Source organism: Papaver somniferum, chromosome 10, assembly GCF_003573695.1.
Source record: "Papaver somniferum cultivar HN1 chromosome 10, ASM357369v1, whole genome shotgun sequence".
Lineage (NCBI taxonomy): Eukaryota > Viridiplantae > Streptophyta > Magnoliopsida > Ranunculales > Papaveraceae > Papaver > Papaver somniferum.
In genome coordinates, this window is record NC_039367.1 from 147,279,067 (window position 1) to 147,302,642 (window position 23,576).

The window sequence follows — 23,576 nt, forward strand, 5'->3', positions numbered from 1 at the left end:
TAAGGTGTATTCAGGAAGATCGACATATTCCCCAGTATTTGGATTGCATATGTGGATAGGATCACAAATTCCACGGTGATATCTGTTGAGACCAATCAGTCCATTACATGAACCAACTATGGCATTCCATCCGAATAGATGATATTGGTTTTTTGAAGCCTATTGTAAGAGTAATTCTCACGGATATTCATCTCATTATTATACTTGTCTCCGTAGTACAGTCGTTGTCCTATTGTTCTTACACTCCAAAACCCGTTTTATCCATATGTATCACCGATACAAACTCTAAGAAAAAAACGATAAAACGTGTTTGGTAAAACGGGTTCTCGGGAACAGAAAAGTGAAAGCTTCAAAAACCCGTTTTTCGTTTTTTTTTTTTTTTTTACTTTTCTCTCGAATCTGAGAAGTGGTTCTTTCTCTACAGCAAAAAGGTATGTTTTCTCTCCCAACTCCTCCTGCTGTCGATTTGATTCAAATTTATGATCAGAGTGATTCTTATCTATGATTGATTAGTGATTATCTTGTTGAAGTTATTGATTATGAATTTAGGTCGAATATTTAGATGCCTTTATTCTGTTTGGCAAAATCTCTGTTAGAAATTGAATGAGAATTTTGAGAAAAACTAGACAATGATCATGAGTTATTTATAGGGTTTGCATTCGATTTACACATTTAATATGCAGTACTAATTGTGATAGTGATATTATTAGAGAACCTTTGCCTCACTGCAGGGGGTCTTTAGGAAATTTTCCCCCTTTTTGGGCAAAGGGTGAAATGCACCAAAAGGTTGCAATTTGTTTGTTATGTGTGTGAAATTGATTGCTTATGGGAAGTTTCTGGATAGTTAGGGAGACATGAATCATATGTTGGCAATGTAGTATTAAGTCAGATTTGGTTGATAAGTAAGATTAGAAGAAAACAAGTCACCTCACAAAATTGTAACATACAGTGCTTTATAGCTGTGTTTGCTACTGGTTTCTGTAGTTAAAACATATAAGTTGTCTTTTGGGATTGCTCTTAAAATTATACTGCATTTCGTAGATTTATAGGTATTTTGGCTTCTTAGTTACTAATAGAAATGTTGTTGTTATTCAAAATGAAGATATAGTACTGTGTGTGATACTAGTTATTCATTGAAACATCGATAGAAACTCTTTCAGAAGTCACGAACGAATCATGTCATAATTTCAGTAATCACAAAAGGAGGAAAGATTACAAATAAAACTGTCCAGAGGACAAATGAACCAAAAGAAAAAGAAAAAAAGTAGGAAAGACCTAAAGCTCAAATAAACCTGTTATATGCCTGATCGGGATATTCAATACTACTCAGGTAATTAGGCCTGTTTACATATTCACATCTTTGCCCACTTCCCCTTTTTGCAAGCTTATCAGCAGCGAAATTGATTTCCCTGAACCCGTATCTGAACTGAACAGCAGTGGCACTTCTGCTGGACCAAAATATCCAAGGCAGGCTTCCCCTAGTAAATACCTGAATAGTAGAAAGAGAGTCAGATTGAATAATAGCATTCAACCAATTATTCTGCACAGCCCACTCCAAAGTCTGATGACAGCAACCATCTCAACTATGAATCAGAAGCTATTCCAATGCCACTCTCAGTACTAACAAATTGACCAGTGTGGTTTCTGCCAATTAATTCATAACCTGCAGAACTTGGATTACCCCTTGAAGCACTGTGTTTGTTGAAGTAGCTGATAGTCCATGTAAGACTATGCTGCTTCAATCCCATGACCGCGATCAATTTTCGATAAACTATTGTTTGGCTGATAGCCCATATAGGGCTATTAGTTTTGAGCATCCAATTCCAGCCGATTGGCAAGCACTGTGAAAGCATAGCAGTATAGTGTGTATTTCAGGTAGAACAAAAAAACATTCAGTTGCTTGAAAATGTCTAACTTTCCTGCAAGGGGTATCAACATAAGCAAGTCATAAGCACACTTCCACATATCACCTTGAAGTCTAATCCCACATTCATGAGTCATATGGATGATTCTTCTTCTTGTAAATTTCCATCTAGTGGAAATATCTTCAAAACAAGCTCTATTTCTTGTTTTTCAAATCTCCACCATTGTATTGAAAGCTGCTAGATACCACAATTACTGAACAATTGGACTTTTGTGCTGTGTGCATTTCAAAGTATCATCAAAAGGTACTGGAATTTTTGGATTACCAGGTAAAGCAAGCTTGTTTTTACTTCTGGATAGATTAATGTTCCTGTTTGCCAATTTCTTATACAGACGAACCTGTCTATGCTTGATGTGTTTGCATCGAATGTTTGACACACAATAATTTGTTATATTGATTTTTGTAATATCTTGTGGGGTTCAAACATATAAGTTAGCGTCTTGGCAGGCCTTTCAAGTTATAGTTTTCTCCTTCATTGACTTGCCCATTCCATCCCCTAGAAATCTCACTGTACACTTCTGGGTGACTAAAATTACAGATCTCTAGTTGATGTCTTTCTCCCATTCATCTTCTATCGTTGCCCTCTTTCATAATGCCTTTATTTGGTGCTTTTAAAGATTTGTTTTATCAATATATTGGGTTTCTAGATGGCGTCTTAAGTTTCTGCTGATCAAACAGGTCTAGGAGGAAAGCTGAAAGATGGAGGAGCAGCATCAACAAAAGGAAACAAATAGATATAGCATAATCATCCCCACTTACAACGAACGCCTCAATGTTGCTCTGATCATCTATCTCGTCTTCAAGCATCTCAAGTACAAACCTTCGCTACCCTTAAGCATAACTGTTTTTGTTATATGATTTTGATTCGTTCGACCATTTGACTCACGCAACTTACCATCTGAAATAATTGGTTTTTGCATAACTTGGTTGATTGTTTATTTGAATAAATAGTATCAAGAGATTGGAACTTTGAACGAATTGTTGAATGATTTTTCCTAAAAGGATGCCCTATCTATTTCCTGGCATATATGTGAAACTGATGTTGCAATGGTGACCAATGTTTTTGATGTCTTCAGGGATATTGATTTTGAGATAATTGTTGTGGATGATGGAAGTCCTGATGGGACTCAAGATATTGTCAAACAGTTGCAAAAAGTGTATGGAGAAGACCGCATTGTATGTATACTGAAAAATGATCTAGAATCATATTCTAGCTCTTTTGTGTGTAAAGTCTTTTTAGGCTTTGTTATGCTTCAGATAGCTTACTGATACTTGTCTTTTCGTAGTTCAGCTATTAAGAGCTAGACCGAAGAAGCTTGGTTTAGGTACGTATTACTTCTTTTCTTTGTGATGTACAAAATTTTGGCATAGATTGTGATCCAAGTATAAATTCAGGTACTGCTTACATTCATGGGTTGAAACATGCATCTGGTAATTTTGTTGTGATCATGGATGCTGATCTATCTCATCATGTAAGTCTTTATTGTGATTTTAACTAATTGTTCATTGCTTGTGTCCATGTGTATTCTAATTTACTTTGGCTCTTACTTTGCAGCCGAAGTATTTGCCAAATTTCATCAGGTAAAAACTCCCCATTGATCTGCTTTCCTCCTGCATTAGTTATGAATTTAGTGTTGGCTAAACTATGAAAAGAATGGTAAAATAGAAAGAGTACCAACCCAAATTACAGGGAAAAATGAAGAAAAAGTGACTTGTGTTAGCGACTTTCTTGGAAATTAAATGCATTTTAATGTATCACATGCTTTAGGAAACAAGCGGAGACTGGTGCGAGCATTGTTACTGGGACTCGATATGTTAATGGTGGTGGTGTACATGGATGGAACCTCATGCGTAAACTGACAAGCAGGGGAGCCAATGTACTTGCTCAAACATTTCTATGGCCTGGAGTATCAGATTTAACTGGGTCTTTCAGGTACACATCTTGTTGCTTGCATAACCTTCATTCAATCTTACTTTAGGATTTGAAGTGTTAACATTTCTTTTGTGTCTTCAAGGCTCTACAAGAGATCTGTCCTGGAGGATGTTATTAATTCCTGTGTCAGCAAGGGATATGTCTTTCAGATGGAAATGATTGTTCGAGCTTCCAGAAAAGGCTACCATATTGAAGAGGTATGTCTCTAGTAATGAATTCTAGAATCTAGCATGGGCACATCAGACTCGGGAAATCAACTTAACTTTAAAAACCATGATTTGCAGATAACGTTGACCGTTAACTTGAGAAGTTTTAGGAAAAACTGTAACATTGTGGGACACTTCAAAATGACAAGGGAACTGTTTGTTTTTTGGTTCATAGGTCGCCTAATTGATAGTGCAGAATCCTGTAGACATGTACAAATTATTCTGCTTGGACTAATTATTATCCTTTGACTTGGTGTCCGTGTAAATAACCAGTCAGCATGACCGAAAACAGATAGAATTTGCATTGGTGTTACCAAGATTCCACGAAGATAGAAATAAGACTTACTTTTGGGTGTTTAAATCATGTCTAAAACTAGTCCCCGTCTTGTAGATGTGTCTATTATTCTCATGCTAGGTTTCATTGTTTTTTTGGTATTTTATTCTGACAGTTTGCGGTATCTTTTTTATCTGTCTACAGGTACCCATCACCTTTGTCGATAGAGTATATGGGAGTTCAAAGCTGGGAGGATCAGAAATAGTTGAATACCTGAAAGGTCTTGTTTATTTATTAGTCACAACATAAAAGCAGAGACTGTCCAACCTCTCCCGTTTACTTGTATCATTGTTTAGTTACTTTTCTTGTAGAGAAAAATTTACTCAATTTGTGAGTTGCACCCGGCTTTTTCTTGCTTTTTCATATAATCTTTCCATAGTATAAATGCGTTTATTGTACTGACAGTTTTGTAGAGAACATGGTATCAAACTCTGTAATTAATTCTTCTTACTATTACACATGAACCCTGATTTTGGGCATACCTAAATCTTTCTATCCATACCTAATAAAGACAAAAAAAAGATGTGAAATAATAAAATCAGTAGCCCCCTTAACCAATTTTTTTAATGGCAAATCTGCCCTTCTAGGATTAGTGTTAATACTAATGATTAGTTAAAATAATTCTGATTAGTGATTAATGATTAGTGATTAGTGATTAATGATTAGTTTTTAGATTATTTAGTTATAAATTTGTGTAGATGAAAATTTTTGAGTAAGAAAAAAAAAGTTAGATTTTTTTGGAGAAGGAGAAGGGGAAAATGAGAAAAAAGCTTGTATTTGATTCAATGGATGAGGAGGGTACACTTCCATCCTATGTTTAATCTCACTTTTGTAGTTTAAAATCATAAAAAAGTTTGTGTTTTTTCACTAAGGTTCGGCGAGTCTGGAATATGCTCGGCTTAATATATCAGCCGAACCCACCTGGATATTGACAACTAATGAACAGTTCGGCAAGCTGAAAGTGTTATTATTATGAGCCGACCCTACTTTGTAGCCCCTAATTCGGCTTGTTTAAAAATGTCATAATGAGCCGAACCTAAGCCTGTGTGATCTGGAAGAAAAATTATCTGAGGTTCGGCTTATATTGAGAAAATCGTAAGCGCCGAACCTTTTGGTAGTACATGGTTCGGCTGTTTACATAAGTATTATATAAGCCGAACCTGATCACTTATATTCCTATAATTGTTGGGGTAAGAATTTTGTATTGGTTCGGCACATAATGTGAATATCGTAATAGCCGAACCTCGTAAATGTGCTAGGTTCGGCACATATTATGATTATCGAATACGCCGAACCCCTATGTATCTCTATCCGTGATTAGGTTCGGCTTGGAATTTCATGAAATTTCATATCGAACTGTTCATATACACTTACAGGAAGCTTTTGTGAAGAACAGTTCGGCTAAAAACGCAACTCAGTTTTGAGCCGAACCCAACACCGTAACCGTCATTTTATCGATGAAAAACAACAAATAGGAGATTGGGTTTGTAAAACTTACTTTCTTATCCTCATTTTCAGAGTTGGAGATGCAATTGGTTCAATTGGTGGTTGATTTTCAGTTTATACACCTTCATCTTCAATCGGTTCTTCTTCTTCAATTGATGGATTAGAAGACAATTTGGTTCGCCTAGTCCCTGCTTTTCTTTGTACGAGTCATTATGTGGTTGAGTTTAATCTACGATCAAATTTTTACGAATCAACAACTAATCACGGTGATGGATTTTTTTTTTCCGCGGGAGGGGAAGAGTTCGGCTAGAGGAGGAAGAAGAAGAGATGTTAACGGAAACTGATTTTGATTTTTTAGAAAACTGATTTTAGATTTTTGTATTATGGGTATATATGTAATTAAACTACTTAGAGCAAGTCTTATGGTGGAATCCATCCATCTTCTATCTTCCACGCCACCTCAGCACTTGGAACTGTGGATGGAAGCACAAGTGTAACGGAGGAATCCAGAGAAACGCTATTAAGAATAGCGTTCAATGCAAATATGAATAGCACTACAGAAACGCTATTATCATTAGCGTTTGACCACGTCAACGGTCAGAACGCGATTCTCAATAGCGTCGGACGCTATTCTCAATAGCGCGGACGCTATTCCTATTAGCGCTTTAGAATTCTCTTATCCAGACAACACTCGACCATTCTTCTTCTCTTCTGCTTCTTCTTCTCCTCAACGGACAACAAACCAAAAAAACCCTAATAATCACCCCGTTTGATTTCTCAAACCATGATTGAAATCCTTGAAATTGATTCAAAGGGTTTGTTCATTGCGACATAAGGAATCGAAGCACACTTCAATTTCTCAATTTGATTGAGAATCCAAAGAGAGATTAGTTGATTTATATTTTGAGTTTATGTTTATGGTTTGATAAACAATTATATGAAATTATTATTTTGTTTCTATTGAATCTGTGTTGCGTTGGAATAAATGAATTGTAGATAATTTAGATTTATTTCTTTCATCACATATATAGGAATTAGAAGAAGTAGGGATTTCATTATGATTGTTCTTCGTTATGATATGAATCGAGTTAATAATTGAAGGTAAAGCAATACAGAATTGCTTAGTTATTAGATTTCATTATGATTGTTCACGAACAACGCCATGAGCTTGAAATAATGTGTTTGATTTATAGTTGATTTATATTTTGATTTATATTAAATTACCACTTTACATTATAAACAATTACATTGTTTGATGAATGATAATCCTCCTTGAGTTCATTGTGTGACTATGTTGCTTTTATCTGATGATTTTGTATAGATTTTGGATATGGATTTGTATATGGATTTGAGTGGAAAGGATTGGGGTGAGAAACATATTGCTCTAAGTATAAACCCAAATGCTCAAAGTCATGATATTCAGTTTAGAAGTAATTTCGAGGACCTTGAGGATTTATATGATCGTGTGATGGTTCATGAAAGAGCTAGGAAGTTATTCGGAATTCCGGGCTTGCTAGATTGCTTGAAATTAGAATTAAGAGAGGTGATCAACAACTATCTTATGCAATCATAGAGAGGTGGTGTTATACCACCAATTCATTTCATTTTCCAAATTTTGAAATTGGTTTCACTCTTTTAGATTTTGTTCACTTATCCGGAATTCCTATTGGAAATGATCCTGAAAGATTGAAACACGCATCTACAGTTAGATGGAATCGTAGCGAAAATAAAGACGTAGAGGATACCTACTTTGTACCTTTGCATGGGATTTAAAACTATAGCAAGAAGACGGGTAAATTTCCTATTAGTTGCCTCGCAAAATATATTAAGGACAATGCAATTACTAATGAAAATTGGGAGATTGTGACTCGATACTTCTTTTTATGGGTGATTTCAAAATTTATAATGGCACGTTCCACTACAAGAGCAAACAAAGGTTGGATCACTTCCTTGCGTGATTTGGATGCACTTGGTAAATATGATTGGGGTTCGGCTTGTTTTAGTCACTTGGATAGTAGCATGAATTCGGTTGTTAGAGGTGGAAAAAACATGTGTGGAATGTGGATGCTTGTAGAATATTGGTTTTACATATATTTTCGTACTTTGACGCCTTTTCTCAAAGAAGATGCACCTCTTGATGTATGGCCCGCACCAATGATATTTAAGAAGGATAGTCTAGTGAAGTATCAAAGGGATAGTGCTAAACACTCCCTTACTACAGCTCGACAACAAATTGAGTTGAGGACAATTGTTGGAACGGTATGGAAACCATGGTATAATAGTGTGTTTAGAGATCATGCTGATATAATGCATGCTCGTGAACTCTCCATGAAAAGAGTGGCTTTTTATAATCCGGAAAGAGATACTAGTATCTTGTATCTTGGTGAACGGTTTTTAAGGCAAACTAGGGGATTTATAACAATTCCAAGAAGTCCACGTGAAATATTGGAAGACATTACTAACCCCTTGGATTCTATTGATGTGGTTGAAGGACGAGACTATATACATGTTGAAGAGGCCAAGTATGTGTGGTGGTGGACGCAACAATCTATTGGATTTTTGCTTCCATAAATCCAGCGTCAAGATAACAGAGATTAAGTTGGAGCTGCAAGTACTCAAGATCCAACATTTCTTTTGAATCAGGCCCCCCCAGTACATCCATCACGGTATGCATATGACAACGTCTCACAAGCTTCACCTGAATTTCCAACAATGGCCTGGTATACGGAACGTTCAGACAGTCATGGCAACCGTGTTCGAGTACCTTTGCAACCACCCGAACCTCCTCCATTTACGTATGATGTTAGTTGGGGAACAAGGGTTAGTAAGTTTTTGTTTTAACTCCTTCAACTATGTTGTTTGCCATATTTTTATGATTTTCTTTACATAATAAAAGTTCTTTAAAATGTTTGCTATGTTGGTGTTTCTTTTCAGGAGAAATGGAAAGATCTAGCTTACAAGATGGCTATGTTAAATGTCACAAAGGACAAGTTTTTGTTTGAACTAGATCGTGCACATGCTCTTGGGGAATTAAACTACGGAGGGGAAGGATCAACATCAACAAGTCATGATTTTGGAGAAAGTAGTCAATATTTAAGCCGTAAAAGACCATCCACAATTCATGATGCCGCAGTTGATGATACACAAAATGATTATGTTCCACAGTCACAAGATGAAGTAGTTCCACAGCCACAATTAACCAAAATGATAAATAATGGTGGGGTTGGTTTTAATGTATATGAAATGGCTAGGATTTTGGGATTAGAACATAGTGATTCGGGAACATAGATTCAATTCATGCAAATATGCCCGGAGGAGTTGTAAGTATTTCAATGGAACCTCTTATTTTCAATTATCTACATATTTTAAGTCATTCATTTTCTAAATGAGAGATTATGTTTATTTATTTTGTAGGAGGCACATGCTAGAACTCTATATTTCAACAAAACAACAAATATTTTGCATTTGATCATGTGTACCAAATTCTTAAGAACCATCCCGTTTTCGGAAATTAAATATCGTGATCTTACCAATGATGAAGTGAACTTTGAGAAACGATGAAGCTTGACAATGAAAATCAGATCATGTTAAATTCTAAATATTAGTTATTTCAATCCATATAATGTCGCTTTTAGTTTTTTTAATCCATGTAACTTAATCTATGAAATGAAAATTAGCTAATTTGAATCATGTTTCAATTTCAAATTTATAAATTTTGTTTATTTTCAATTTATAGGTAAAGAAACAGGAGTGATGTGAGAAGAGTGTAAGAAAATAAATAACACGAAACACTATTGTTAACAGCACGAAACGCAATTGTGAATAGCGCTAAACGCTATTGTTAATGGCGCTGCTGAAACGCTGTTGTTAATAGCGCTGAACGCCATTCTTAATAGCGCTTGACTTGCGCTATTTTGATTAGTGTTCAGCGCCATTCATATTGGCGTTTTTTGTCCTCTACTGCGTCAATCTTATTGGCGTTCAACGCTATTCTTAGTGGCGTTTGGATGGATTCCGCGGACCCTTCCACCAAACCATGGAACCTTGCTTGGATTTTCTGTGGAAAACCCCTACTTGGAAGCCACTAGACTTGACATTCCATGAATTTTCCACACTTGGAATAGGATGAAATCCACCATAAAACTTGCTCTCATAGGATACCACTTATAAGGTAATCCAAGATGGGACAGTTGTTTTGTATGCCTAGAAATATTTCACTATGCCCAAAATCAGGGTTCTTACACATTCATTAGAAACCCTTACTCACAAGTTTGTGACTTGCTGCTGTGTGTATATGGCCCAATACTGTAGATGTGGGCAAATTTTGTAGGATTTCCTTTTTGTATGTAAATTGCTGGGCTATCTGTGTGATTAGAATCATCAGATCTGTCATCTGACTGCTCACGGTAAGTTAGTCGGTATTAGTATTACCGGTACCACGGTAACCACAATTGGTTTTAGTCCGACTCCTCACCGTAACTATCGGTGAATACCAATGAAATTTGGCAAACCATGTCAATGGAATTTGTTGAACTCCACCAACCGACAGGAGAATAAGATAACTTATAAAGAAAGCACGAACATGAAAGAATGATAAAGCCATCACTTATTGTTATCATTACATGATGAATCATGCTAACCAAAGATATGAGTACCACTGCCGAAAGCAAGACCCTTGTCTGGTGTTTTGCATGACTCAGACGCTCTTGAATCATTAATCTTTGAATTTCTACGGCATATACACTACCAACCACCGCACTCCAATATCTCACTCACTAGCACAATCTCCATCCACCACAGACACATTACCCCTTTTCCACAGGCTATATAAAGAGACGAGATTGAGCTTGTCAACAAACTACTCCTTCAACTAGAAACCCTCTGAAACATGTCCACTCATTACTCAGGCAGATTCTTTGCTTCCATAGCCATCTTTCTCTTATTGTCAACTCATATCAATGTTAAAGAAGTACATGCTGCGGGTGAATGCGGGAAGACGCCTATAAGCAATGCAGCGTTGAGCTTAAGCGCATGTCTCGGAGCAGTTCAAAATGTCAGAGCTAAGGTTTCTCCAGCTTGTTGCTCTCGAGTTTCGGTTCTACTAAGGAATTCCCCCAAGTGTTTATGTGCTGTTTTCTTGTCACCATTAGTGAAGCAAGCTGGGATTAATCCAGCCATAGCAATCACTATTCCAAAACGTTGCAACATCAGAAACAGACCAGCTGGGAAGAAATGTGGAAGTAAACATTTTTCCCATATATTTCATTTTTATTTTCCTCATTATCTTCCATAACCAAAACTTTTGTTGTTCTTTGACAGAGTATACTCTTCCATGAGGAACAAGCTAGGATCTCCTGCCGGCAAAGAGGATGCTATTTATGTATGTGTGTGCATGAATGCCACAAAAAATTCTAAATTCTAAATTCTAAATATAAAAGTTGTCATAGGCAGCATGCGCGCCTCTAGTGTTGTACTACTGAAAGTATTTTAATTAGAAAACCATAAATTTTTAAGTGTTAGTATAAATTGGTTGTAATATGTATCTCCTTGGGATGCAATGAAAGGTTTGTCACTTTCTTCCCCTAGCAGTGGCTGCGCCGCTGCAGTAAAGATGAGCAAATTCCGTAGAAACAAAAACAGTTCAAGTTTAAAGTTCCCCCATGTAGCACTGTGCCATTTGCGCCTCCATTGAGATCACAGGATCCTATATGTTTACTGGAGAGCTCTTGTACAGTTAGCAATTGTCATCGTGATAATTTGTTAGCATTCTGCACTCTGTAGTAGTGTAATGTTCACAGATGCAGAAAAATGAGATTGCAGGTGTTTTGCTATGATTGTAGAAGTTTTGTCCAAAATATAAAAAATCAAATAAATAAAAGAACAGTTTCATTTCTCAATTTTATTCAGAACAAGAAAGAACAAATACATTTAACTTAAATTACGCTCATATATGAAGCCACCAAGTTTTTAATTTACAGCAAGAAAGAAGAAAATGGGCAGAAGGCAGACCGAAGTGCGATATCACAAGACACTTTCAGGTTATACAATTATAAACATTCGGGTATTCTGTCTTATCAGGATTCTTAAACTCCGGGATACTGAGAATGAGAAGCTGCAAGAAGAGCAGCTCCAATTCCAGAGCCATCATTTGCATGCTCAATAACAACGGTGTTGCAACTTCATCTCCGAGTAACTCATTGAGGGTGCTCTGCAAACAGGTTCTGAATTTGGTGTAGTGCTCAAATAATCCTCCATCCACGGCAACAACAGTTCTCTGTTTCTCTCCCTCGTTCACCGTGTCTTTTCCCATCTTCTTCAAAATACCCAAGATCCCTGCGGCCGAAAGACGGGCAGCACGGGTTGCAACAATGTTGCAGAGATCTACAACCATTATTCTTGTTTCAAGGGAAGTATCAGATATCCCAAAGATGTCCTTCAATTTTCTTTCAACCACTCTCAAATCTGCAGATGTGTCATGATGCATGGCACACATTTCAGGAGTCCTCAAAACGAATCGAGTTCTAAGTTTTGGTGGAACAATATCACCAAAAAATCCAGCCTCTTCAGCCATTTTGCAGAGAACTCTACGTACAATATCTCCCAAATACATCCCAGAAATAGTCTTTTCAAAAATCTGCTCACCAACGTTAAGACTGTCCTGATCCAAAGCCTTATCATATTCAGTCACAGGAAGGTGTGGTGACCAGAAGTTACCCCACTCCGTGTTGATTACAATTTCTCCAGACTTAGGAATGGCGTGTGCACCCTCTATATATGCTGCGTTTGTTCCAGTACCCAAAATAACTGCAGCTGCAACATCATTATTGAAATATTTGCCTCCAGCTAATCTACCAATTGTGTCATTCACTAAAGCCGCAACACGCATATCTATTCCCTGTCTGTCTAAGGCTTTAGTTAGTTCTACCACCACATCTTTACCAACCGCATCGTTAATGGAGAAACCCTTTGTCTACCTGATAAGAGTACCAGATGAGATCGATAACTGCTTCACAGGGAATGAAAAGGTGAAGCCCAATTCCCTCTGACAACCAGGAGGGAGGAAGAAACCGTGTCCTTCTGTCGCTATAAATCTTGCCAGTTCTTTAGCGATGAAATCAAATAGTTCACCTGAAGTGGCAGTCATCAGTTCAGCAGGAATTGAGACTTCCGCAAATTCTTGTTTAGCAACACGCCCATCTCTTCCACCCAATTGCACACGCAACACACGGAAGTTTGTGCCGCCGAGATCCAAAGCATAAAATAGGCCGTGTTCATCTCCAGTAGGGAGATTATCAACATAACTGTTAAGCATCTTAAGCTTCCTACCACCTTCAGAAGCAAGACCAGCATGCATCTCAGCAGTCATAGCATCAGCAACGTTTCGGAGTTTCTCAATTGGTGTAGCGCACTGTTCTCTAAATTCTTCTAATATAGTCATGGCTTTTGTTTCTGAGCTTTTCATCCTATGTGTTTCAATTGATGTAGCTGCAACACAGGCTTCTGCTGCAAGAATACGTTTATGATTATCACAAACACGCTTCATCAGCTTACTCAAGGTAGTGTTAGGTTGAAGAGTTCCCAGGAAAATTGGCTTGAACCGGGCATTAGCAAAGAGGACACTCGACTGCAAAATCTTCTGATCTTTTTCTTTGAAGAACTTAAGAAAAGTCTTTCTGACTTTATTATTAGCTGACCAATCTGGATCTGTTCTTCCTCCTGACATCTTTTGGTTTCCTCTACAAATAAAAAGTTGTTCACAAGACGGACAACACAAGAAACAAGACTTTTACTCTTAAGAAAGAATGTAATTGTAATGTGAAAGATGTGGTTAATCCTTTGGGTATTTATAATATTTTCATGAAAAACTTTCATCTTCCTCTCGGATTCGCAATTCGACTGTTTCATCTTCCTATAGGATTCGCAATTCGGCTCTAAAACGGAAAAGCTCTTCCCAAGTCTAAGCAACATTGGCACAATGCTAATATGGGACCTAATTTCTTGTGGGGGTATACAAATCCAATGCTTGGGATGTTTTTCTTGCAAGGATTTTGGCATACCCCGAATCAAATTGGTATCCCCTAATAGATGTTGAGAGATGGTTGTTGGTGGATTAGGCAAGTGTTAAGTGTTCCTCCCCTATATTCTCTCGTGCACATGAGCCTGTATTTGTTGGGGGATTGTGGGAGGGAAGAACGCGTGTACATGGTATTAGTGATGACTTATCATATTCCTGCAAAAATCTAAAGACACTGCATTGGTGTTTTTCCTGTATTAGAAGGGCATATGAACTCATTGTTTACTGGAGCCCCACTTGCCCAAGAGCAAGAGTCCGGTGTCTACTATTGGTGGAACTCTCACAATTGCTTCCCCTTCTATATCATAAACATGAGGTAGTTGCATATGAGGATCCTTTCTACATCTTAAGCAAAATTAAAGCTTCTGCCTGCTTTACCTCCCAAGTCCTTGCTGAGTTTCCAAATTTGCTAATCATTATCCTGCACAATAATGTAAAATTTGATCCATGCCTGCAACATTCACACTTCGTTGAAAGTATGAAACATCAACAATAAGTTTGAACCAGTTATGTAGAGGTGGAATCTATATATATGAAAGAGAATTTCTACTCTTACATCACAGAAAGGAATTTAACAGGAAACATTTTATGATAGCGGTTTAAGATGCAAAGTTTTTTGCCACATTCTATACTCTTCTTAAGAAATTTAGCAGAAGAACTCCACCAACCTATACAAAAAGCATAAACACGAAAAATGATAAAGCTAAAAATTCTAAATTCTAAAAATAAAACTTGTCATAGGCGGCATGCGCGCCTCTAGTGTTGTACTACTGAAAGTATTTTAATTAGTAAACTATAAATTTTGAAGTGTTAGTATAAATTGGTTGTAATATATGTATCTAGTGCTTGGGCTGCAATGAAGGGTTTGTGACTTTCTTCCCCTGGCAGTGGCTGCGTCGCTGCAGTAAAGATGAGAATTGCCTCCATGGAACTGGCAAAACTCCCTAGAAAAAACAAATAAATTCAAGTTTAACTAATAACCCTTCTATTGCAGTAAAAGTATTTGAAAACATTCATCATATATAAGATGTCACCTTTGACAGTGAAAATCAAATACATCAAATCAAAATAATAAACTCCTCAAAATGGTTTGAATAACTAAAAAAAAGAAAAGAAAAACTCCTCAAAATGGATCATCCCGAACTCTCTCAAAACAAACTTACTGATTCAGAAATTAAATTACCAAAAATGAGGAGTATATGTTAACGTAGAATTAACATATTCCTTTGGTCTTATTAGACGAAGTCACCATGTTTTTCCACTTGTTAGTAACATCTATCTGAGTTTCCATTTCGGCTTTCATCAGCAACTTCTTTTCATTTTCTTGAACTTTTTTCTCATAATCATCGGATATCTGCTTGTTAATCTTCACAGTAAGCTTTGCGGACGCGCTATCGAGTTCATGCAAAACTTTTGAAATATCCATAACAAGCCTTTCTGCTAGGGTGCGCGAAAAATCTTCTCTAATGACAACACGTAAAACGGTAATGTGTTGCGCATCCGCTGGCATTGTATAAGCAGGAACGATCCATCCAAAACGGCGTAACATATCCGATATGTCAAACTCAGTGTAATGTGTATGGTCTTTCAGAGAGAATGCTACCAATGGAACTCCTTTGTCCTTCGACACAATGTTGAATCGATCAATCTTTTCGATCCCTGTCTTAAGTACTATTGCATTTTCTGCACAGGCCTCCATGATGTTACGGTAACCCTGTTAGGAAAACATATGCGTATAAGTTTTTGGTCTCTAATCCAAGAACCAATTTCACTAAAACAGAAGCAGTTCCAGTTGATATACCAATAACCAATATTGATATATCAATATTACCAATATTGGTATATCAATATAATTTGACTATACCGAATATATCACACATTATCAATTTTTCTTATCCAGAAACATAATTTGAATGACTTAGCCTTACCTCAACACCCAAGCGAATAAGCTGATAGTACTGAGCGATAACTTGACTGGAACCCTTGGAGAAGTTGAGGGTAAAGGTGGGTTGATCAGTACCCAAGTAGTTGATATGAAAAATGAGTTCCTCTGGCAAGTCTTCTTTTGTCCTCCAGATCGCCCAACCAATCCCAGCATATACAAGGCCATATTTGTGACCACTGACGTTTATGCTTTTCACCAAAGGCAAACGGAAATCCCATTCTATTTCTGGATATATGAATGGTGCAATAAACCCGCCACTCGCTGCATCAACATGTATCGGGGTATCCCATCTGCAAATACACCGAAAAATTTATAAGGGATGCGATGGGAAGTGGTCTAGACAAGACAAAAGAAACTATCAATTCCATTGCTGTTTTTATAAAGAAAAGTAAAAAATACCCAGTTTGCTTGTTCTTCTCAAGCAAGAGATCATTCAAGAGCTTAACGTCTTCGAATTCTCCATTTAAGGTTGAACCGAGGATTGCAGCTACACAGATGGTATTCTCATCCACCATTTCAACAGCTTTTGCTGGATCCATGACATAATAACCCTCACTAAGTTTTACTTCTTTAAGCTCCACCTCAAAGTACCTAGCGAATTTCTCCCAGCAGACCTGAACATTGGCACCAGTGACAATGTTGGGTTTGTCGCATGATTTACCCTGAGCTTTCATCTTATTTTGCCATCTCCTCTTGAATGCTAGACCAGCTAGCATTATTGCCTCTGAAGATCCAACGGTCCCAACTCCTACTGCAGCTTCATCTTCTCCAAGTGGTGCATTGAAGAGATGCGCAATCATATTCACACAGCGGTTCTATGCAAAAACACCAAACTTAGACCAAGGAGCAGGAGCAGACATAAACATCCGAGACAAAAAACAATCGCAGACATGTACATATAAAATATATCTGGCACTTTATATAATTACCTGAAGTTCAGTAGTAACAGGGTATTCATCCATGTCGACATAGTTCTTATTAACAGAATCCATAATAAGCTTATTACATTCAGGTTCCATCCAAGTTGTGACAAACGAAGCAAGATTCAACCTAGGATTTCCATCCAACATCAGCTCATCGTTAATGATCTGATATGCAGCTTCCTTCGGGATTGAGTCTTCCGACATCTTAAACCTGATCACAAAAACATTAATTAGCCAAGCCCATGCATAAAAAACTATTGGAAAACTGCGCCAAAATAAAGACAAAACTTAGTTTATTTTTCACGTATACAGAGATTGGGAACTAAACTAACCTTGGAAGAGATGTTCGAACATATCGAGAAGCAAAAGTCGAGTGAACTGAAACATCAGTATCCGAAGCTGTTTTTGATAAAACCATTTTTAGTTTTCAATTCCAAACCAAACAGAATGTTTAGTAGGGATGAAGAAAGAGAGATCGCAAAGAAGAAAGAGAGATCGCAAAGAGGATGAACAACAAAGAGAGGGATGAAGTGGTTTGTTCTGCAGTGCTAACTATTTATAGTAATCAATGTCTTGATGAAGAAGGTGAGAACTTGACAGGGTACGACTGGTTTCTGCATATAGCGTTCTTTCCTTGAATCGATTCTTTCCCTTTTTTATTTTTATTCTTAACTAAGTTACATTCCATTTATTTTCGTCCGTAGAACCTTCTTCTCTTGTTTCGTAAGTCGAAATCTGCTACTAATAAAACAAGAGTAAAAGAAGAAATATTTCATTAATAGGAAAAAGTGGTAGAAAGCAACGCGGACCCAATATAGGCCGTAGTTATTTGAGTTCAAAGTCATGTTTTAACAACTAAGTCTTGGGTTGAAATCAAACCATCATAAATAAAGAATATTTTTTTGGTTGAATATGAATGGCCATCCTTTTCCTAGGATTAGCTGAGGTTCTGACTTCTGGGGGCTTCCTTGGGGATGACCACCTTTTTCTTTGGGGATGAACCGATCGGTCAAACTAAAGACTTTTTGGTCAAATTTGGTTTACTTTATACAACGAATACGTACGTCGTACGCACAATAGCACGACTCTTCATCTTGTGTTCTATACACAACGAATACATACGAACCTTTAAACTGTAATGGATGGGGGTAATCTTGACAATTTAGAAGTGCGTTATTATGTAATCGAGTGCACAGTAGCATAATTGTTCATCTTTTCTTTGAATTTCATGTTTTGACTGCACTTCGTTTTTTTCTGTTAGTAAATTTGAATGACAAACAAAAAAATGATTACAAAGGACAAAGACTCTTATGTTCCTAAACTAAAAGTCACTAATCTATTCTTTATTTTTTTGAAGATTTTGTCGACGCTCTTATACTGATTTTGGTAACGTGAATTTCGTTGAACCTATAAAATTCACGTGAGAATCAACTAGAAACTACTGTAGTTGTTTTCTGGAGAATGATAGTTTGTTGAGCGACACATTTTCATAAAGTATCATTTGTTTGGGGTTCCAGCATTCTCAACCGATTGTTGGAGACTTGAAGCAAATTTCTAACTTCATTGGTAAATTCGATCACTTTTAAGTGGTAACCTCCGATAAGCATTTCTAACTTTTTCTAATGCACGTGGACGGCGAACACCTGAAGCACTCAGTATTGTTCTGCGACCAGCCCAACAACTTCTTAGCTCTCATGCAGCTGCGGCTGCTGTTTTGGTAAATTCCTTGCGCATTTTGTCTTTTGCGAATATGTTTATGACTTCATGTAAAGATGAGTCATCTGTATATTTGGCTGCGTATCCGTTTAAACTTTTGATGATGGTATAGCTTGTGGGCGATTTATTCCCTATTGTCCTCCTTTAAAATTTTACTGAGAGGATATTCGTATAATTTTGTATATCTATAAATAGAGGAGATGATTGCATTGTATGAACATTGTGATTAACTAAAATATACCCCAACTGATAATTGGGTTTATATTATAAATTTACAACTAACTTAACGGTAGTGTTGCATGAATCGTCATTGTAACACCACTGCCAGAAAAACGAGTCATAAGAATCATTTTGTCTGTACTATTAAAATCTCTTTCACAAAGATAAGAATAGAAACCAAGGAGGTTGGTGGGACATTTTGGAAGAGAGAGTTTTCCTTTTAAATTTATCGCCTCTCAGATAATAATTTTTTATCAAGAAGCTTGGTTTAAACTTTAAAGGGATGTTTTTATAACGTCGTATGGAAGATGTATTCTAGCAAAACGAACACTACTGACCTTGACGAAATCTGCAGTCTTCCTACGTGATGTGAATCTTATTTTGTGTTTCCGTTGAATCCTAGTTGCTAACAAAAAAATTGTATAATGTTCTTCACTGTTGAATCCTGTGGAATTTTATGTCATGCACGAGACTTGTAATCCTCAAGAACAAGATATTGAAGCTCCTGAAGTAATACAGGTGAAGACTCTAATGAAGAGTCTGAATACGAGACAGACAATGATATCGTGGATGTCGCAAAGGTAAAATCGGTTGAAGAGGTATCTCGGTGGAAACCAAAGACTAAAGAACAAAACATGGAGAAACTTAAGACGTTTAGTTCATCACTTGGTCTTACTCGTGGAGGTAACGAAGTCGCGGTTAAAAAAATCCTTGGAGGCATTGTAGATACCTTCCCTTCCTCGAAACCAATCAAGGATTTTGGTCCTAACAATGATGATTTGGGTAGAGGGAAAATGTGAAAGTAAAATAGTCCCACATCGCTATAATCCGCTTAATTAACTGAAAATATAATAGGAAATAGACGCTCCACTCATTGTCAATTGGTTTTGAGTTGGATGCCCGCAGACTTCAACATAAAAGAATCCTCATACCCAAGAAGAAAGTATAGGGTTCAGTCAGTCTGCAGTTGTTGTGTTCGAGTTTCGGAGTATCGTCTTGGAGTAGTTCGCGCAGTGGCGGATGAGAGAGATTCTATACATCCTACTCCGTCTATACTAAAAGGGGTAAATTTATGTAGGAAATACCAATTGGTCCTACAAATAATATATTAGAGAGAGTCTAGTCCAGTTAACCTAATCAATTGTCTGTTTGGTCCTATTTGGTAATATAAATTATAGTTTGGTCCTAGAAATTATGGTTTGGTCATACGATGACGTCATGGATGATGTAACTGTCATCTTGTAGTGGCAGAAATACTCTTTTAGATAAGGACCATATATATAGTCAAAAAGTAAGGGAGAAGAAATCATTCTTAGATTTACTTTCTCTCTCCTATATTTTCAGATGGAATTTCTCTTTTTTTTTTTTCTTTTTTTTTTCTTCCTGCTAGTGATGAAGAAGATGAAGATGATGATGAACGATTCTCTCTTCTCTCTATTTTTTCTCTGCTAGTCATGAAGAAGATGAACGATGATGATGAATAGATGAAGTTTTGCGTTTTTTTTTTTTTTTGATGATGAAGACGGTGACGATGAAGATTCTGCTTCTATTTATGATGATGATGAACCTTTATCATCTTCACATGGTTGAGTAAGTTTCGGATCTACAAAAGAAGATGAAGACGACGGAGTTCATTTCTGGAATGAACTCTGGTTTGTGATGAAGATTTTGATGTTTTTTCGTCTGTTGTTGCTGCTGATGATGGAGAGGATGAAGATGATGAAGATGATGAAGATGAGTTGCTGCTGCCAAGGTAGTTAATACCGCGTATCGGTACCGTATCGGTCGGGTCCTCTACACCTATACAATTGATAATCTGTTTTTACATGCGATACACCATTTAATATAGAATTTCAAATCATTATAAAACCATAGTAAAAATTAATAGGAATCGTACACATATCTTGAATTTCCAAAATACAAGGTGGTAATGTTGAGATTGTTTTCCCGTTATGCCAGTAAATCTTGTTTTTATCCTTCATATTTATCTTTTATATTTTTCTGCCTTGTAATCGAAATATGGTTTCCATCTTATATCCTACCATATAGTCATTGATTTTATATTATAAATATATTAGGAATTTTTACCTTCTCAAATTGACACTATACTTGTCTATAAAGACTAGATGCATGTTTATGAAAAATTTAATCACGAAAACAATATTATCGGTGTACAAGTAAAACCAATATATCCGTCCGTACCGACCTGTACAACCGATAATATCATTTCGTCTTTGTATCGCCGATATTTTCGACATCGTATAAGTATTTTACGATATCCGATAAAAACCTGTAATATCGGCCTGTACAACCGATATTGACTACCTTGGTTGCTGCTGATGAAGAAGATGAATATGACGGAGTTCACTTCAGGAATGAACTCTGGTTTATGTTGAAGATTTTGATGTGTTTTCTTGATGGAACGAACTCATCTTCTACTACCGTTGTTGTTGTCAAAGATATATCTGCTGCTGTTGAAGATTTAATTAAGTTTTTGTTTTTCTTGATGTTTGTTTTGATTGGTGATGAAGATGAAGACGAACTCAAGATAGATTTAATTAGTTTTTTTGGTTTTCTTGATATTGCTGCGATTGGAGATGATGATGAAGATGAACTCGTCAAACCCGAAAAATCTGCTGCTGCCATTGAAGATGAAGATTTATGCGTTTTGTTGTTGCTGCTGCTGCTTAAGATGAACTTCATTCCTGGAATGAACTTCATTACTGAAATCAACTTCATTTTTGGAATGAACTCTGCTGTTGATGAACATAATCATTTATATATGTTTTTATCAGGAGTTCATTCCAGAAATGAACTCTGATTTATATAGGTTTTTATCAGGAGTTCATTCCAGAAATGAACTCTGGTTTATATAGGTTTTTATCAGGAGTTCATTCCAGAAATGAACTCTGGTTTATATAGGTTTTATCAGGAGTTCATTCCATAAATGAACTCTGGTTTATATAGGTTTTATGAGGAGTTCATTCCAGAAATGATCTTTGGTTTGTTCTTAATAATGAAATTTTTGTAGAATTTTAATGAAATTATGAAGTTCGTTCATATGTGATTTAATTTGGTTTTTATTAGGTTTTCATTTGTAAGAATGAACTTTCATGGTTCATCAGACAAAATGAACTGCTACAAAAAAATAAGTAAAAATTAACACGGAAGGGTATTTTTCTCTGTTTTATATTTTTAAATAATTATGGACCAAACAGTAAAGGCGTTTTGCAAAAGGACCAAACAGACATGGGCCCACCTAAAAAAGGACCAAATGATATTTTTCCCTAAATTTATTACCCTGTTGCAGGTCCCATACAGTAAGTCCAAATCCTTAAAAGAAAGAAAACAAAGTAGACGGTATGCTTCCGATCTTTTGCACGTTTTGAACAATCAAAGATATTGTTGATGGTGGTTTTTAGACAAGGGGTAAAATCGTAAAACCTTACGCATACCATGACGTCACCGGTGACGCTAAACACATTTATTAGAATATTTAATGCACTTATGTAAAAAATTACCAGGGTATCTTTTTCAAATGCTAAACTGGGGTTTCGACACACAAAACCCTAAGTCGCACAATCGCTGCGCATCATGGAAACTATGCCAAAACCAAAGCCGCACACTCGTTGCGCATCATGGCAACTATGCCAAAACAAAGCCGCACAATAGCTGCGCATCACAACAACTATGCCAAAACTAAGCCGCACCATCGCTGCGTATCACGACAACTATGCCAAAACAAAGCCGCACACTCGCTGCGCATCACGGAAACTATGCCAAAACTAAGCCGCACACTCGTTGCGCATCATGGTAACTATGCCAAAACAAATCCGCATCATCATTGCGCATCACAACATCTATGCCAAAACATAGCCGCACAATCGCTGCGCATCATAGAAACCGTGCCAAATTCGAGCCGCGCAATCACTGCGCCACACGCGCCATTGGCACATGCCAAGCGCCGCTTGCAACATAACATGCCAAGCCGTGCAAACCTAGGGCCAAGCCGCCACACGCGCCAATGGCACATGCAAAGTGCCGCTTGCAACCTAGCATGCCAAACCAAGCAAACCTAGGGCCAAGCTGCCACACGCGCCGTTGGCACATGCCAAGCGCCGCTTGCAATCTAGCATGCTAAGCCGTGCAAACCTAGGGTCAAGTCGCCACACGCGCCATTGGCACATGCCAAGCGCCGCTTGCAACCTAGCATGTCAAACCGTGCAAACCTAGGGAAAGCCGCCACACACGCCATTGGCACATGCCAAGCGCCGCTTGCAACCTAGCATGCCAAACCGTGCAAACCTAGGGCCAAGCCTCCACACGCGCCATTGGCACATGCGAACCGACGCTTGCAACCTAGCATGCCAAGCCGTGCAAACGTAGGGCCAAGCCGCCACACGCGCCATTGGCACATGTCAAGCGACGCTTGCGACCTAGCATGCCAAGCTGTGCAAACCTAGGGCCAAAGCCGCTATGCGCGCCATTGGAACATGTCATGCAACACTTGCATTTTGGCATTGCGACTTGCACCCGATGCGCAATCTACGGTCAAGGCATTCCACACAAGCCATTGTCACATGCCATGCAATCCTTGCACTTTGGCATGCCGCGCCTACATCAAAGGCCACGATTCCTCTCGAGATGAAAAATCTCGACCGTCGAAGGTCGCCACTGAGCCGGCACATCTCTCAAGCTCAACTTATCAAACACCAGCGACATGCTACACGTTTTCCACGAAAACACTCGAGACATCAATACATGTCACAAACTGGGGGATTCTCTTTAGGGTTTTGGTTTGGCGGTTTACAGCGTGCGGCATACACGCGCCATTGGAACATGCTAGGTTCAGAAAG

The 23,576-nt window shown here is 37.5% G+C and overlaps 3 protein-coding genes and 1 pseudogene across 3 annotated transcripts; 2 read left to right on the plus strand and 2 right to left on the minus strand.

Annotated features, from left to right (window-relative positions):
- Positions 1 to 393: 393 nt before the first annotated feature.
- On the plus strand, positions 394 to 4,880 carry LOC113318863 (dolichol-phosphate mannosyltransferase subunit 1). Its single transcript, XM_026567142.1, has 9 exons — positions 394 to 431; positions 2,603 to 2,736; positions 3,001 to 3,100; positions 3,216 to 3,249; positions 3,320 to 3,396; positions 3,480 to 3,505; positions 3,693 to 3,857; positions 3,940 to 4,054; positions 4,542 to 4,880. Exons 2-9 carry the CDS (start codon positions 2,624 to 2,626, stop codon positions 4,644 to 4,646), a joined length of 735 nt encoding a protein of 244 aa, XP_026422927.1. The 5' UTR covers positions 394 to 431; positions 2,603 to 2,623; the 3' UTR covers positions 4,647 to 4,880.
- A 5,825-nt stretch (positions 4,881 to 10,705) lies between these two features.
- LOC113318864 (non-specific lipid-transfer protein-like protein At5g64080) lies at positions 10,706 to 11,428 on the plus strand. The gene is made up of 2 exons (XM_026567143.1): positions 10,706 to 11,083; positions 11,163 to 11,428. The coding sequence occupies exons 1-2, from the start codon at positions 10,732 to 10,734 to the stop codon at positions 11,177 to 11,179; spliced, it is 369 nt and encodes a 122-aa protein (XP_026422928.1). The 5' UTR covers positions 10,706 to 10,731; the 3' UTR covers positions 11,180 to 11,428.
- Positions 11,429 to 11,917: 489 nt separating this feature from the next.
- LOC113315079 lies at positions 11,918 to 13,305 on the minus strand (annotated as a pseudogene).
- Positions 13,306 to 14,894: 1,589 nt separating this feature from the next.
- On the minus strand, positions 14,895 to 17,247 carry LOC113316969 (glutamate decarboxylase 1-like). The gene is made up of 5 exons (XM_026565125.1): positions 17,118 to 17,247; positions 16,792 to 16,996; positions 16,262 to 16,677; positions 15,846 to 16,152; positions 14,895 to 15,631 (listed from the first exon to the last, which is right to left on the minus strand). The coding sequence occupies exons 1-5, from the start codon at positions 17,201 to 17,203 to the stop codon at positions 15,131 to 15,133; spliced, it is 1,515 nt and encodes a 504-aa protein (XP_026420910.1). The 5' UTR covers positions 17,204 to 17,247; the 3' UTR covers positions 14,895 to 15,130.
- Between the last annotated feature and the right edge of the window lie 6,329 nt (positions 17,248 to 23,576).

Bases quoted from the DNA above. Each gene is read 5' to 3' on its own strand.
- LOC113318863 (XM_026567142.1), top strand. From the start codon at position 2,624: ATGGAGGAGCAGCATCAACAAAAGGAAACAAATAGATATAGCATAATC. The intron at 3,101-3,215 runs GTATGTATACTG...TTCGTAGTTCAG, and splicing joins TGTATGGAGAAGACCGCATT to CTATTAAGAGCTAGACCGAA. The intron at 3,858-3,939 runs GTACACATCTTG...TGTGTCTTCAAG, and splicing joins GATTTAACTGGGTCTTTCAG to GCTCTACAAGAGATCTGTCC.
- LOC113316969 (XM_026565125.1), bottom strand. From the start codon at position 17,203: ATGGTTTTATCAAAAACAGCTTCGGATACTGATGTTTCAGTTCACTCG. The intron at 16,678-16,791 runs GTAATTATATAA...GTTTTTGCATAG, and splicing joins CTGTTACTACTGAACTTCAG to AACCGCTGTGTGAATATGAT. The intron at 16,153-16,261 runs GTATTTTTTACT...GTGTATTTGCAG, and splicing joins GAGAAGAACAAGCAAACTGG to ATGGGATACCCCGATACATG.
- LOC113318864 (XM_026567143.1), top strand. From the start codon at position 10,732: ATGTCCACTCATTACTCAGGCAGATTCTTTGCTTCCATAGCCATCTTT.